The 16,840-nt window shown below is 41.1% G+C and overlaps 1 protein-coding gene across 1 annotated transcript in view; it reads right to left on the reverse strand.

Moving 5' to 3' along the window:
- Positions 1–16,840, reverse strand: part of TMEM132D (transmembrane protein 132D) — a 274,171-nt gene that overhangs the window by 154,730 nt on the left and 102,601 nt on the right. Inside the window, exon 3 of the mRNA XM_064466406.1 lies at positions 3,476–3,622. Coding sequence (XP_064322476.1) covers positions 3,476–3,622 — 147 coding nt within the window. The remainder of the gene's footprint in view (positions 1–3,475; positions 3,623–16,840) is intronic.

Here is a 16,840-nt window from a genome sequence, read left to right on the forward strand (position 1 = left end):
CCCAAAAGTGCAAGTGGAAACGTATCAATAGAAATGATATCTTTGTAACATTTCCAAAATGGACAAAATTGGACTTGATGATCCTAAAGGTCTTTTCCAACCTTAATGATTCTATGAAAAATAAGCACAGGGAATAGCAAATTGCTGAGCAAAGATCATCCACGCTATAGTTCAAATACTTTTGGAGATAAGGCAGTAAATGGTCATATTCAGACATTAAAGTTTCACTCAAAGCTCTGTCTATATTTTGCACTTGCTTGTATCGATGGCATCGTTCCTGCATAAACACAGAGAAACATAATGTATTCTCCAATGGAATAACAAACATTTGTCACTGAAAATATAAACACAAATAAAGTATTTTAAGGGGATCATGACATCTGTTAGAATTATATCAGAACATCTTGCTTAATGTCTCCACGGCAGCTATGGATACAGGAAAACGCATCAACCATGTTTTGCAGATGAGGAAAATCCAGTAAATCTACATCTTTAGCCACCTCAATAATTTTCCAAACCCATCCCCCCAGCATGCTTCCAGGCCAACAGAAAACACTGGAGAAGGACAGTCAGGATTCCAGATCTTCCACTTCTGCTAGTTCTTCTTCTCAAACATCACTAGCACAGCAGAGATGCTCAATTTCAGGTACAATGAGAAACAGCACTAACCCAAGAAAAGATTCCCAAAAAGCAGTACTCCTTTAATCTCATCTTTCTATTCTATTCACCTCATTACACAAGGAATTAAGAAAGAGCATCCAACTTCCAAGGGAAGTAAGCAAAGGATGGCACATATTAGAATGTATCTCCCTGATTCAATCGATGTTCAGGTGTTTCCCAAGTCACATTTCTAAGCCACCAGTTAATTCCCTTCACACTGTTTGCTACTTGGGGTTTTTTGATTTTTTTATTGTCTGCATGACAATAGAGGGATGGAAGATAGATGCTTCACGGAGAAGAACAGAAGTGCTGTACAGATGCTACAAGTAGTGAGCCCATCTAATAATCTCATGGGTCAGGATTTAGAGCGTTACAAAATTATTATTGCCTGAGAGTGCAATCAGAAGAATTGGGGAGAACTTTATAACTGCTTCACCATTAATCTGGAACACTGTCACCAGCCCATAATAAGCAAGGCACTGAGAACTTCAAATCATATTTGACAGATGGGTTTAATTAGTTATTCTCACACAGACTCATAATATTTGCTGTTAATATTCATTCTAAAACACCCTGCTGGCTGTGATAATATTTATATGTTAATCCTGTTAACGATAAGCTTTCGGTGCCAAAACCTCTCCAAATAAAATGACTGATGTATTTCAAACTTTGATAAAGAAAGGCTCAGACATCCTGGCTAAGGTTGTCGCTTGCACAAGTGCCTCCTTAATCTGTGAAATTACACCTGTTACAGTGAATTAGCTTTATTAACACTATTTTCTGATCCATGTAAAACTATCAGAAACACAAAGGTATTGAATCTTTAGTTAATTAACATTCCCACCTTTGCACTCATGTGATCAGATCTCTGATTTTTAAGAGTAATTAAACAATACACAAACAGTTTGTTGAAATTCTAAATGAACTACAGAAGCAAACAATTTGATAAGACACATCAGTATTTAGCTGTTATCCATTGTGCATATTTAGTGGCATCAAAATATATCTGGATAAGGAAAAAACTGTTTCCCAAAAAAATACTGTGCGCACTCTCTTTCCCCATACAATGCTTGATCTTACTTCTTAAAATGAATAGCAAAACAGATACGACTAAATTTAACGAGGAAAACAACATACTGAATAATAGATTGCAAATATTTTACATTTACCTGCAAATAATGAGGAAGTTGTTCTCAAAAGTGAGAAAATCACATCATCTCAACTGGCAACTCAGATGGAACAAGTCAAACCAGAAGCTATATTAGAGTTACACGTATACCTTGTCTTCACTTGATTTTCTTTCCAGTACAATCAAATATGCATATAAGCTCAGATTTCTTTTACTAAACAGGAAGCAATGCTTATCCTCAGCATGTGAAAGTACACAGAATCCACAACCGCTGCAAGAGAGGTGAGGTTATAATTGCTTTGTGTGTGTACAGGGGGCCATGCTGAAGGCTCGCCACTGCAGGATGAATGGCGAAGGGAAATAAGTTGCCAAGCTTCAATTCACCCGTGAGGTTGCGTTATATTTTCCTGATGGTGAAGAGGAAATGGGCAAATGCACTGTATGGACCAAACAAGATAAGTGTGATGGAAAACTCATCGTTGAAATAATCTTTGATTTTTGCTCCAATGCCCATTTCAGTCCATGAAAATATTCACTGTCTTCAAATAGCTTTGGACTGGGGTTTTAGAGAATCTGACAGATTGTGCTAGACAGTAGGACGCTCTGACCTTGGTATATATACACATTGCTTCTTGAGCCAATAAAATTCCGTCAGGTACAAGACAATATATTGTTTAGATGAGAAAATTCAGAATACTATAGCAGAGAAACTGGGTAGAACCTGAGTTATAATAAGGAGAAAGTGATTTATGTCATGATTATGAAGGGAAATTCTTCCCTTCTTTTTTTCATATATTCAGATTGCAAAAGCATGAAACTTCCTAGTTATTACACTCAGAGTATTTATTTAAAGATTCTAAACCACATTATAAATTCCCAAGGCCTCTAAGAGTTTGTAAAATTTCAGAAGTAAATCAAAGCACAGAACTTCCATGTTATATGGCAAGTTTTCTCACAGCAATGCCAAACATAATACATCACGGGCAGTCAGAGCCTTATAAATATGCACGTGACACACAGTTCCAGAAACAATGAACAAGAAGCAGAAAGTGTTGAAAATGTATTCATTAAAGCAATCAGTTGTAATTACAAAGGGAACATCCACCTGCCAGGTGAAGGCTGGTTAAGACAGGTCAGTGTCCTAAGTTGTTGCGCAATGGGAATAGAAAATGGAAAATCTATTCCCTTCAGCAGATTAAAAATTCATATAAATCTCACCGACAAAAATGTGTGTTTGGTACCAGGAGTATGTTTTAGTTTCCCCTGGATAAAAACAAAACAAAACAAAAACCCAAACCCACCAAAAAACCCCAAGCCAAAATAAAAAAACAAACCACAAACAGCCCTATAATTACCCCCTGCTATCGTGCCTGGCAGCAAATAATTAGAAGAGATTAAACTAGTCACAACCAAATTCTAAGATATGAAACAAGTTCTTCTAAATACTCAGTGAAAACAGTATTTCCTGCTAGTTTTAACTTCCTTTGAGTATTAGGATTGAATAACATTTTGTTCAAAGGTTATGTGGTAGAATTAGCAATGCGCTACAAAATAAAGGCAGCCACAGCTTTTCCAAAAAGCATTTTCATCACTCACTATAATAAAAGTTATTAAAATCATGGCAAAATGCTTTGAAGGAAAACCAACTGTTAGTTATTAAAAGATAAACTGCTGGAAATGGCCTACCTGTTTTCAGAGGCAGCAGATTTCCTCTGGCAAACAATAACAGCTGGTGCGTATTTCCCAGTATAATCCACGCTCTCTCTGATGTCCCATAAGTACGGGCTGCTGGCTCTTACGCTGAAAATGTTCACACCTTTCTTCACCTTTGCCCTAGGAGGAACAAGAGGATATTTCACCAATTAGATACAAAATGTCAGCTCGAGCTGTTACTTATTTCTTCATTATTTTCTCATTACTGCCCCACAGAAAATGTTACTGCTCATTAGAGTTCAACAGTATTACAAGGAAAAGAGATGAAAGAATTAATAAAGAATTCCGTATTTTGAAGAAATGGTATCGGGACAGAAATCTCACTGAACTAATGGCAATTACAGCTTTAGCCATCGCTAAGTTGCAGGGTAGGTGTGTTCTGGGGCACAGCCCTCACTCCTGCACTTCCATTACCGTGCTGTGGGCATCGCTGAGAGTATTAAGGCACTCTCTTGACTAGAAGCTATTGTATTGGAGAGGAAAGTATAATTTTTGCCCCCGAAAGGTGTCAGTGTTGCTGTGCCTTATCCCTGGAGCGAGGAGCTGAGAACCATTGCTAGGTCTTAGACTACAAGCAAAATCTACCTTTTCTTGTCACACACAGCCCCCTCCTCCCACCCCCCCATTTACTCCAAACCAACATTTCACATCTTTGCTCCAATTTTCATCATCTTTCTGAGTCCACAACATTTCCTCATTTTCTTTTAATCTGTTGGGTTTCACTGTTCTATCAGCTCTGATCCTAAAAATAGTTTAAAATGTTCTTATTTTTCAAAAGCGAGTGGTTTCTTGGGAAGTCTCTTTCCATGTAGGAGGTTAAACAACAGGAAAAGCTGTATGACAAAATGTTACAGTCATGACAACTGGACCGGCTCCTGAGAAGTCCTTTCTGGTTCTCATGTATTAGCACAATATTTCTGGTTTTGAATAACTAGTGGAGAAGAGGAATTTATTTTTTTAAAAAATATCTGTTTTAATTCCTCCTAGCAGGTGTTGTAATCCCTAGTTCTTTCTCTCCCTTTCTTTAAATATCTAACTGTGCATCTCAAGGCGTTACTGAATTAGTCCACAGCTGTACAACGCTGGCCAATTTACTGAATTAGGAGTTTCTGGTGTTGTTAAGTTTTGCTTTCTGAACGTGTTTACAAAACCAATAAGTCCATTGTGGTCAAACAGCCTCATATACAAGCTGTCAGGAAATGACAGTTTAATTATATTTACTTAAAATCTCACACACAAAATCCATTCAGTGTTATGGCAAGTTCTCAATTCTGGGCAAAGAAACAAAAAGGTATGTGATTTTTTGTATAAACAGCTGCTGCCATGCAGAGATGTTAATACCAGGAAAACAAGCACTACCAGCTTTGCCTCTGCATGAAATGACTTGTGAAATCTTTGAAGGACAACATCCACACAGATGTTTTCAGAATAAAGAGCCAAAGGGTTCCCTCAACTGCCTTGGACAAGAAGGGTTATCTCTCATTTGTTTTACCACAAACTCAATAGCAGTGGCTGCAATTTCCTTAGACCACCTGGACAAATTGATACATGAAGGCTGCCAATTTGTGCTCAAGTTCTTCTATGCTGATTTCACAAGATGTATTTTAAGCAGGTGCAGTTCCTGCTCCTAGACCACAGACATCCCTCAGGACAAGAGATCAATGGTCAAAGGAGGGTGGAAATTAAACTGCATTCCTGACACCTTAGAGAAAGAGCAGGAGACAGAAAAAGACCAGGCAATCTAGATGAAACATTTTTCAGAATATGTCTTTAGCTATTCCTAGTGACCAGCATCTGATCCCGCCTTTCTGTTCCGCCTCCAGAAAGGAAAACTGCTGGGTCTCAGCTAACACCAATGAGAGAAAAGTTATTCCCACTTCACAGGGAAATGAGGGTGGTTCAGATCTTTCCAAGTTAAGCTGGCTGTGATTAAGAAACTCATACCCACCCGTCTAGCCCTCTAATGTGCTAGCTGCCTCTCCAGTAGTTGATAATAGCTGATGAGAAGGTGCTGGAGGGAGATTAGATTTGGGCCACGTGGCTCAGCTTATGTATTTTAGAAGGCAACTGTCTCAACGGAGCCAAGCCTCTGTGCTCAGCTCGAGCACGGGACAGTAACTGAATCACTCCCAGCCAGAGACTGCTTGGAAGGGTGCAAGTGAGCGGCTGGTTTCATTTCCCAAAGCCTCACATGCGTTGAGCTTGTGCTGTAAGGTTGGCCCCTGAGGTTTGCCATGTAGGTATAACAAACCCTTGGTGTAGCGCGCTGTGTATTTGATCAGTAACCAGGTGCTGCCCCCGCAGCCTGCGCAAGCCGGTGAGCGCGTCTAAGATTCCTACACGCCATGAAGCCTCCCTCGGAGACGTAAAGAACACTGATCCAGTCAACACTGATCACAACAGTGAGACTTCTGGAAGTCCTGGACAAAGATATTAAGCTCTTGAATTCTCCTGGACAACATTTTGGGGGCAGGGAGGGAGAGAGGGAAAGGAAAGAGTACCTGTCCTGGAAACCCAAACAGACGGTAGCCTTACACGACAGCAACCGTTTTCCCACGACTGGAGGTTAAGAGCAATTACTGTGTTACAATTGCTACTTAAAAACAGACAACAGATGATATTGACTATACAACAACTATGTTTTCATATGTTTTATTAACCAAACTGGTAGGGAATTGAGAAAAAAGCAGCCTTAGAGCATAGCATATTCTACCTTGCTCTGCGGGCACATATGCAATAGCTTTACTGCAGTCGAGAAAGCTGTGCAGTGCCTCGGTACTGCTAAGTAAACAGGCACACGCTGAAAATAGTGGAAATTTCTCACTTGTATTTTAAAAAGCGTTAGATAAAAAGACTAAAATAAGTGTACAAACACAGCCACATAACAGATACCATCTTCTTATTTTCTGTCTGGATTCTTTTAAACACCAGTGATGAGGTAAACCAGAGAAATGGACACAAAACCAGCAAGACAAGCTGAGGTTTTTTATCCCTGACATTCGCTTTATCTAACAACAAACTGCCATCCTGCACTGATTTCTAACATCTCAAAACAAATGCAGATCCTTGTGTACACTCCTGGGGGTAATTGTAGTCTATGGATCCGGGTTTCCTAGAAGAGCTTTTTATAAGGTCTAATTTAGCCATCTATTAAAAGCCCCAAACCCCTAATTTTACTGAAGATTAACAACAAGATTGTTGTTTTCTATGGAATTAGAGGTTAGGAACCCCTTTTTGAGGAATCAGTTAAATATACTTCTATAATTAGCACAAAAGCTTCAATTCCACGATGCCAGGAAATGTTTTTTCCTCTAGTATGCCTCGGTGCTGCATTTGCTACTGCTGGCGAATTGCAGGCTCTTATTTACCCAATTTACCAGGGCAGTAGCACTTTGCAATTACCAAAGAATGCCCTGGATGAAACAGGGTTAATAATAACTGAAGGTATGTTATTTGTCAACAGATGAAACTGAAGATACCTGAGGTGAAAACGCTATGACTACTGTCAGGGCTCAGTTACTTTCTTGCAAACCTGATTTATTGAATTGCCTGGCTGTAACCGGGCAAGCTGGGTCTTCGACCCTTTGGCTGCTCTTGAGAGTGCTCCAGAGACAGCCTTTTGGTTCAGCCTACTAAGATTTCTCAGCTGCAATACGCGAAAAGGCATCTGACAAAGCTTTTTCATATATTTGCTCACAGTTAACAGTCTAAGTACAACAGATTGCATGTTTGCTTCAAACACTGTGGCTGGGCAGCAGAAAGTAAAGCTGTTCTAGTATTTTGTGCCCATCTTTCGCTTTGGGCCAGATTCTACTTTGGAAAAGAGGAGGAAAGAAAAGACTTATTAAACATTTCAGTCGTGGCTGGGTTTTGTATTTTGGATTTTTTGGTTTGTGTTGGGTTTTTTGTTTGTGTTTTTTTTTTTCTTCCCCCCCAAACAGGGAACCTATCCAACCAAACACTTCCATAGGTGCTTCTACAGGCTGTTATTTACCTCTGGATCACTGCTTGCAGTGCAGCACATCGGTTACTAGGACTCCCAAGTAGCTCACCCCTTGCTCCAAATCAATTACGGCAAACAAAGCCCTTGGGAGTCCTCAATCCCTGAAAACCTGTCAGTGCTGACAGGGTACAAATCAAGGGGAGGGAGAAAGGAAAAAAAGAAAAAAAAAACAACACAGAAGGAACTCCCAGAATCAATACATCACACCTGAAATCAAGAAAATACATTTAAAAGCATAAGGATAGTGATTCCCAGTTCTATCTCATGACCCACTAAACACCATGTTTACTCCAGTGATAAAAGAGGCTTCAACTGGACCAATTAAAATGCCGGCAATGTCCTTCCTCATTTATCAAAGTGTCTGCATCTCCCAGTTTTTGCAGTTTACAACCAGTTAGCGCTTAGCTTTCAGCCCATGTCATTACTGCAGGCTGGTAACGGCTGTGAAATTGTTACTTAAGTGTTGTATAAAGTGGAACAGCTGGCTGGTGAAAAATAACAGCATTACAGCACGTGTGCTGCTAAGTGCCACGGTACAATGTCAACAAAGTGTCTGGTTTGAAGCACCACAGGGAAGGGAAAGGGAGAGAGGAAGCAAGCACACACGCAGATTCACCCTCAAGATGTGCAGGAGACCAAAGGCAGGGAGCACGCAGAAGCCGCAGACATCCTGCCACAGGCAGACTCCCCTCTCCACATTTTACTCCTGACACCGGCCCTCATGCAGCATACAGATATCACAATCCCTCCATTCCAAAACAAAGTGCAAATAAACAGGGAATCTAACCCCTAAACAGCTCTAAATAAAGATGTTTTAGACCCATGACATTGAATCTAGTTTTCTATTACTGTGAGTGCTCAGGGCAAAGATCTGCGGGAACCTTTCCTGCTCAAGAGAAAGTGAGCTACTTTCGACATCAACAGAATAAAAAGAAAAGGGAGGCTGTCAACACAGGTGCTACCACTGGTTCTGATCTTGTTAGCAATGGCAACTAGGAGGTGGCAGATAAATTGTGTGCAGACAGGTACATTTTTCTGAGAGCTTCTAGGTACCTAACAGACATCGCGGTGGGCTCTGAATTTGCCTTGTCACCATATCTCCCCAAAGCACTTCAGAAATAACTGGAGCGGTTTCTATTTCTGTTTGTCTTTAGTGCTTTTTCCAGAGCCTAATCTTAACCCAGCAACAGAGAGAGACCAAAGCAGCGCTTAGCTGTACGGGAGGGCAGTCTTCTCTTTGCTATCATTCACCACCTTTGGACTGTGCCAACAGGAATACGTGTGGGAGGGGCTTTTCCCACACCAGTCCATTTGAAACCAAAGACAAGCAAAATGTGAGTGGAAATGGACCTGACCACAGCTCTTCATGCCATAAGACAAAGAAATCAGGTCCATTTCCACTCCCTGGGAAGTCTAATGCACTGATCTAAGACAGCAGCAAAATATTCCCTGCAAGAAACCCTCAAAGTATTCACGGTCCTGACCTGTAAATACCCAACATACGCCATTGCCTGCCCAGAGTCCAGTTTTGCTGATGACTATGCCACAATTTGCTCTTCATGCAGGCCCTTTCCAATGACATCACCTCTTGATCCAACAACAAATTACAGCTGCCAGAGGTGGAAATATCTAGTTTGCATTTCCTGGGGCTCCACTGATGTTAGCTTTGTGGAGGCTGAAGAGCTAAAAGAGCCAGACTCCAACCACGGGCTGACAGACCCCATCAGGGTCTTTCTGAAGACCAGAGTTAAATGCCTGAGTTTGAGAATCAGGTAGTATGGGACTGGATGCTACCGTGGGATCTAAAATCTAGACAGCAATTTTGGCATGACTAAGCTGGGGAAGTACTCAAACAATTCCCAGGTAGCCATCCCTTGCTGGCAAGTCAGTGAGAGCAGAATGATCACTGTCTCAAAAGCTAACACTCTGACTACACTAAACGCGGTCATCCTCTGCAGTATCTGAGGTCATCCTGTTGCTGCATGTTGCATAAATGAAACCATTTTGATGCCAGAACACTTAGGTCCGACATTTGCATCCTGATGTTTCACCTCCTGCAAACAACCTCTTCCCCTCCCAGAGGCTTGATTCTACTCAGCAATCCCAGGACCAGTTCTAATTTTAAGCATGGAAAAAGGAATATGTGTTACTGCCCACTGTTTTCCCTCAGACTATTGCCATTTTTTATTGTTTTGGTTATTCTCAACAGGTTCACAGAGATGATCTAGAACCAAGGGAAAAAAATACAGCTTTTATGCTATCTTCCTGGGAATCCTGGGATGCTTATGGGGCAGTGACACATTTCTTACCTTACACTGCAGGTGCTGCATCTGCTGCTCTCTGTGCTTAAAGAGTTATATCAAAATGCACTGAAACATCAGATAGCAATAGAAAACAGCAATAAATTTTCTGCCTTTACTTCAGGAGAAGCTTCTTTTTTTTCGTTTTGGAGCACCCGAATTAAAGACAACACAGGTAAGACAGGTTTGTGAATGCCAGAAAAGCTGGTAAACTAATGAATAGCACTGGAATGAGATTAAGTATGTTCATTAGAGAGCACAACAGACATAACAAAAGCAAAAGAGGGTGAAGCATGGAGCCAAGCTTCCTAGTGAGAGCAAAAACTAGAGGTAATTCGTGGAGGCCCCTTTGTCTTTCCAGTCTCCCTGAAAATCCATATCTGGGACAGAGTCTCCACTTGTTTGAGACAGGAGATTAAACAGATAGCTCAATAAATAAATAAACTCAGTAGATTAGACCTTCTTTGTATCAGAAGCCACCACTTCTTCCACCTCAGCTAGTGCTGGAACTTGTGTTACCATGTGGGTCTTGTAGCACATGAGGACTCAGAGTAAACACTTTTAGCATAAGTGTCCCAGTCACTTCCTTTTGGAAAAGCTTTTCTTTCCCATTGGCTTCTAAAGACTGACCCAGACACGTTTCTTATATAAAGAGAGCTGATCAAATTAACCACTCCACGGTGCAAAGAGGAGTGGTTGGAATTTCTATTCCCAGCATTTCCACTTCTAATTTTATGTACAATACTAGGGTGATGCTAAATTTATACACTTTAAGGCCATACTCTTCTTTTGCCTCCCTCTGCAGTTTCATTGCTTTTTCTGGCTGAAGCTAATATAGGACAGAATTTGAGCCTGAAAGAGATTAATCTCTTTGAACATCAGTCAAAAATAAGATGTCTGTCATTGAGAAAACAGGCAGAACTCAGGCTGGTTTTGTTAGGCTTCAGGCTTATTTGCAGTGAGTAGATGAAACCCATGCGTACAAAGGCTTTCTAGATTTGTGTCTATCATGAACCCCTGAAGAAATAGAGACCGCTAAAAAAAAACAAAACAACAAAACTTTTCCCTGTCAGGAGCAAGGCTTCATAGCTGAAACTTCTTCAGTGGAAGTAACTGTATTTGAGAAGGGCCCCATTTAAACAATCTTTTTTAGAACTGACTAAACAAAATCACAGACTGAGATCAAAATGACATATCACAAAAATTAGGTCATGTAGAAAGACCCTTCATACTAGCCATCTGAATGGCTTTTAATTTCATAATCAAACTTGGCATGGCTTATAAAAGGTAGGATTGGGATGCCAGGATTTCACGTACAGTGTTGGCTTCTGTAAGGCTTCTTTTTGTTCTGTTTTCCCTATTGAATACTTCATGTACAAACCAGCATTGTCAGTTGTTTTCAGAGAAGATGCCTCAAAGTTTCTTCAGATTACACTAATAGTTTCACTGATTGAAAATCCACAGACAAGAGAATCAGGAGTCCCTGGGATACTGATGGAGTTAGAATAATTTATGGAGAGCAGTCTAGCACAACATAAGCTATTTAAAGCTGTATAATATACCCACAAACTCTTATTAAGGTCTGTGGTTTTCAGCCCTGTGAGACAGAAACCAGTTATCATTATGCATCACCATGAAAACAGATTAAAATTAAATCAATCTGTTTATCTATGGGTTTGCAATGCAGCTTTTCCAAAAGCATAACATGTTCTCCATCTAATTAACATTTCAGAAGGAAAACCCATTCCACCCAGACACTAAACCACCCTCATTCAAATGGAGATATTACAAAAATACAACCCAGGTGGATTTATAACAAAATTTAATTAGTGAAAGGGCACAAGACCTATTTAGACTTCAAAAGTTGAATTGTGCATACCAGGAGTTAAATAAAATAGATCTCTCTCTAATCTGTATATCTTGGACTTGACAAAATTGCTTATTGCCCCTACAGTTTATGTGCACGCACACAGTTGCATATATACATGTATATACATATATACACGCACACATTACACAGATTTAGATTTTATTCTTGTGGCTTTCAGAAAGAAAGTCCTTATTAAAAACATGTTTTGCAAGATGTAAAATGCACAAGCCTCTGGAGAATTAAAAGGAAAGAATGCGTACAAATCAATTTAAAGCAGAAACAAATCTAGAGCTTGTACCTCTGACCTCTGTTCGCTTACCAAACAAGCCATGAGAGGGCTCGACCCTCAGTGGGAACCAGAACCCTTCGTGGCCTGCAGAACTGGATCTTTTTGTTTTAGAAAGTCCCCAAATCAGAGCTCAGGAAGCAAACCTTAGGAGTTATGCGAGTCATAAGAATAGCACTGTGCCTCCCCAGGGCCCCCAGCAGCGGTCATCTTGGGCTCCCAACAAGAAAGAAAAGTCAGGAACGGGTTTTTCATGTCTGTGTCAGCCCACGGTCTGGCTGGTGCACCCTTCCACTGATTTCATCTTGTGGGCTGTACGTGATGTCAAATAAGTGGCAAAGCAGCAAGGAAGAGGAAAATAGCAGCGTTGTAACCTGAAGTGGCACTACAGAGCGTATGCTACTAGCAGGCAAAATCTCAGTAATACGATAGATAAGACACCACTGGTACAACTGACAATGCCACTGTTCACGATGTTCTAAGGAGATACTATTGTGTTAGGGGACAAGCTGGAACTCCTGCCCATAGCCATATCTCAGCATGAATTATGAAACAAGCTCAGAGGCATTTAAGAGGAGATACTGTCTTAAGACTGATAGTTAGAGGTCAAGGTGAGGAGGTAATCCACGATCTCTTCTTACTCCAAACTGCTCTGCAAATGCGGTGTTGTAACATCACACTGACTTACTGTCGCCTCTTCCAGCTGTATGGCACTTTTTCCTACAGGAATGGATAACTGGGCAATAATGAGCAACAATACTAAACAAAACAAAATATTTATGTATTCAAGGGTGTGAAGGAAGGTGTTTGTTTACAGAAATGAAAGGCAAAGATAAATAGTGCTGCCTGCTGATTTAAAGTGGTTGGGAACCCTGTGGACTGTTTCCAACTACTGTTTCCAAAATAAATGCAAAAATATGATGTAGGGCTTGAAATATATCTCTCTAAACCGCTTGTAGAAAGAAAACAATGCAACACATCCCTTCCTTTCCTGGCTAAACAACAGCAAAGCTGCAAAAAGCACAGCTTGTGCAACCACCAATTTTTTAAATTAGACTTAGACTTAAGAAAGGATAGGAAAAACAAAGCACAGTACTGGGGACTCTGTGCAGTGAAAACAGAGTGTCACTTGCCCCATTCCACAGGTGAAAAAAAATGGTAAGGGTAGGAAATAGCTTCTATACCACAAGAAGCATGTGAGTGAAGTTGGTTGTGAGCAACCCCCAGAGAACCATCTAGAACAGGAGATGAGTGTAATGAAGGATTACCCAGTAATCCATTGCAGGTGGAGGAAAACAGAGCATATATCAACGAAACATTTTTTAAAGTGCTGTAGGTACATTTATATGCGTGGGTTTGTGTAGGTGTACATATATTTTTATGCTCAGTGGGCAAGCAAAAGTGGAGAAATTCTTCTGGATTCACTTAAATTGGCTGAGAACCTTAGGAGCACGGTGATAAAGATGACAAGGCTGGTGAACTGTGCAGTACGAGTCTTCCAAAACAAACAGTTGCAGAAATAGGAATACAGCTTTATATTTTCTATATATATGAAGAAGCAATGGGGTTGGTAAGACTATTTCTTTGGCTTTATCTGCAAAGCAGTGTCTGGTGCAGGACCTTTTTGTTTCAAAGTCACAACATAAGACACAATTGTTGAGGGACCCAGACAGTACTCCAGCACTATGACCTGCCTAATCACCTTTTTACAAGACTTGAATGAAGGGATGCTGCTAGCAATCAAAACTACAAGAATTTTGACTTCTCAAGCAGATCAACAGCCACTGCCCCAACTCCCTTCAACGTGGCGACTGGCTGTCTGGCGTTAAGAGAAAAACAGTGCACACCTTAAAGCAAACGCTTCAAGGCTGAGGCTAAAATGTATCAGCAGTCACAATAATATCATAAATGCAGATAACACATTTATCCCAAAAGAATCTCCAAAAACATTCCAGTCCTCTCCTGGAGAGACTCAACGGCGGAGATGCTTTGTGAGCCTGATGCTCCTCCCAGTGAGAGCTCACCTCCTGCACCCCCAGTGCTTGGCACTCAGCCTGCCCTTTCAGTCCTTCACGGTGACACCCTGAAACTCCTGGCAGTCTTGGTGAAGGGTTTGGTACTTGGAGGTGATCTAAAAAAGGTTCTTTATTTGAAAGTTTATTTCAAACTTCATAAGCAGAATAGTTCTGAGGTATTTCCAAATCACATCCTAATGTAAAATGAAACAGCAGTATCACTGAGCAACGGAAGAGAAGATTACCTCGACAGTGCTAACAAAGACCGATCAGTGAAAATGAGTTAGCACTGTTCCCTAGCAACTTCTCACAGTTGCAGATAAAATCATTTTCTGGACATCACAGAAATTGTGACTACTTAATTCTCTTATAGGCAATGGATGAGAGAATTCCGGTATATGCAGCCCCCTCTAGGAGGTAACACAGGAGCAATTTATGGCAAGCTGTACCATTAACATCTCCAAAATTTTTTTTAAAGACCCATGGATCCATGTGCTGTGTTTGTCCTTCATTCAATGACATTTATGTCAGATGTTCAAAGAATAGCATCCGAGAGGCAGAAAAACAGCATATAACAATCTTGGCTGCAAAAATCCTGAGCCTGCAAACCCTTTTTCATAAAGGTGCTTCCTCACTCATAGGAGCAATTCTGCTCATTCCTGATGACATTACTTAAGGCTTACAGAATCAGGTCTACAGTAAAGAAAATGTAAAGTGTATAAATAAATGGTTCAGATTCTTTAATGGAGGAAAAAAAGCCTGCATTGCTCCAAAGAGTTGCTACCGGCATAAAACAGATATCCACTCAGCAATTCAAATAGGAATTTTTGTTATACACATAAAATCCCAGGTCGAACACTATACATCCATACTGACATATTTAACCACCTTTCTGTCATCTGCACGAGTGGCTAGCAAAGCAACATTTGCTAAATAATAGCAAGGATTTCTGCTGCAGGCAAACCCTAATAGCCCAGTGAAGCCACTGATGCGGAAGGGAGTTCAATTAATACAAAAATGACACTGCCCAAAATTATTCTGTGTCCTTAATGTAGGGTACATGCAACGCCTGTATCCAGCTGCAGCAGTTAACCCTAGTGCATGTCAGAGCACACTTACGGTTATGGTTTTAATACTGCAAGAGCCATAGAAGGGGGCTTGGCTGATCCAAGCAAGCAGAAGCAGAGATCACTTGGAATTACACAAAAACCTCCCTGCCGACTGCTCTCCAAGACAGAGCTATTTTGCAGGAACACAAAGGCAGCTGGTAATCCTCTCCACATATAAATCCTGAAAAACTAATAATTGCACCTCCTCTCAGCCTCAGATTTCATGCATTCCCTTGGACTGTTTTGTGCATTTTAATATAAGAAAGATGAGAAGGGGTTAGAGACTTCTCACCCCAGCATACCATTGTTATAACAACCCTACCATGGAATTCAAATGGGTGAGAATCCCCTAATGCCCACCTACCCGTGCTCAAAGTTAAGTGTCATAAAACAGAATATGGGAGCTTAAAATATGGACAGAGCAAGAATTATAGTGCAAATATATTCTTCTTTTATTTTATATTAAGACTTTGTAGTTTGAGACGCCAAGTTTAATGTGTCACAGTTTTTGGAAGCAGATTGCTCTTTTGAAAATAGAGGTTTTAAAAAGTTTTGGTGGGCTGACGTACAGAAACAGTACCTGTGACAATGACTGACATTTTTTAATTCTGCAGAAAAAGCCCAGTAGCCATCAGCAAAAAAATGTTAGCTCTTTAAATCATTTGCCACTTTTTAAAATCCCCTAAGGCAGAAGTGACCGCTAGGCTGTTGTTTCTGAAAGTAAAAAGGCTGTATCCCTCGCCCCTGGCTGGTGGGACAAAATCTGCTGAGAAATACGAGCTGTTTTATCAGGGAACCAAACCATCAACATAATGGACAAAACGGCTCTATGATAAAGTGCTGGGAGTGATGGAATACATGGAGGCTGAAGAAATCATGACGGAGAGAGAAAAATTGCAGAAAGAGAACCCAAGAAAATAACTTAAACCATAAGTTTATCAGACATTGACTTTCCCTCATTCTTTAAACTACAAGAAATGTGAGCTGTAGTTTCAGGAATCCCCATGCTCCTGTTAGACAGTAAGGATTTTACAACACAGCATAACACTGCCATTCAGCATGGGAAACCCAGATGGTTGTAGTAAGAAGGAAATTAATAGTCTGCCCAGGGATTAAGGCATCGCACAGACCCAGTAAAATCCCAGTGCCTGTTTGCTGAGCTTCGCCTCTGACCAATCAACCCCTGTGCTCTTGCCAAGTGGTTGTGCACTCGCAAACTCAAACCTGCTTGTGGGGGTTTGACAGGTTTGATGGACTTGTGGTCAAAAATAATGTTCAAAACAAGATCCTCAGTTTCAGCCACGAGCAGTCCTCTCCTGACTGTGCACTGGAGCAAGCTTGGGCCGCGCACTGTCCCCTCCGAGCCTGGGTCTGGAGACCAGATGGGAGCTGCACCACTCTCCAGGTAACATCCCTGATCAGACCTCAGAGGACACATCATCAGTTTAAATGCATTTAGGGCTGGTGTAGACCTGGCACACAAACTCAAGCCACTCATGTCTCTGGCGTGGGGCTGCTGCAGCCCTCGAGCACACCGAGACACTGCAGCTTGCATCTGCAAGTTATAGCAGACCCAGCACTGAGGATATAACTCACCCCTTCCCCTCAACACATGCCACACACTGCCTTTACTGCCAGGGTCTGTAAGGGAGTCTTGGAGAGCTGTCTGGAGTGCAACAGGAGGCTACTTATACTGTGAAGTGATACTGAGGACCCCGTGTCTATGCCATAGGAGGTTCAGTGGCTGCACCTGCT

Source organism: Phalacrocorax carbo, chromosome 15 (genome assembly GCF_963921805.1).
Source record: "Phalacrocorax carbo chromosome 15, bPhaCar2.1, whole genome shotgun sequence".
NCBI classification, from domain to species: Eukaryota; Metazoa; Chordata; class Aves; order Suliformes; family Phalacrocoracidae; genus Phalacrocorax; species Phalacrocorax carbo.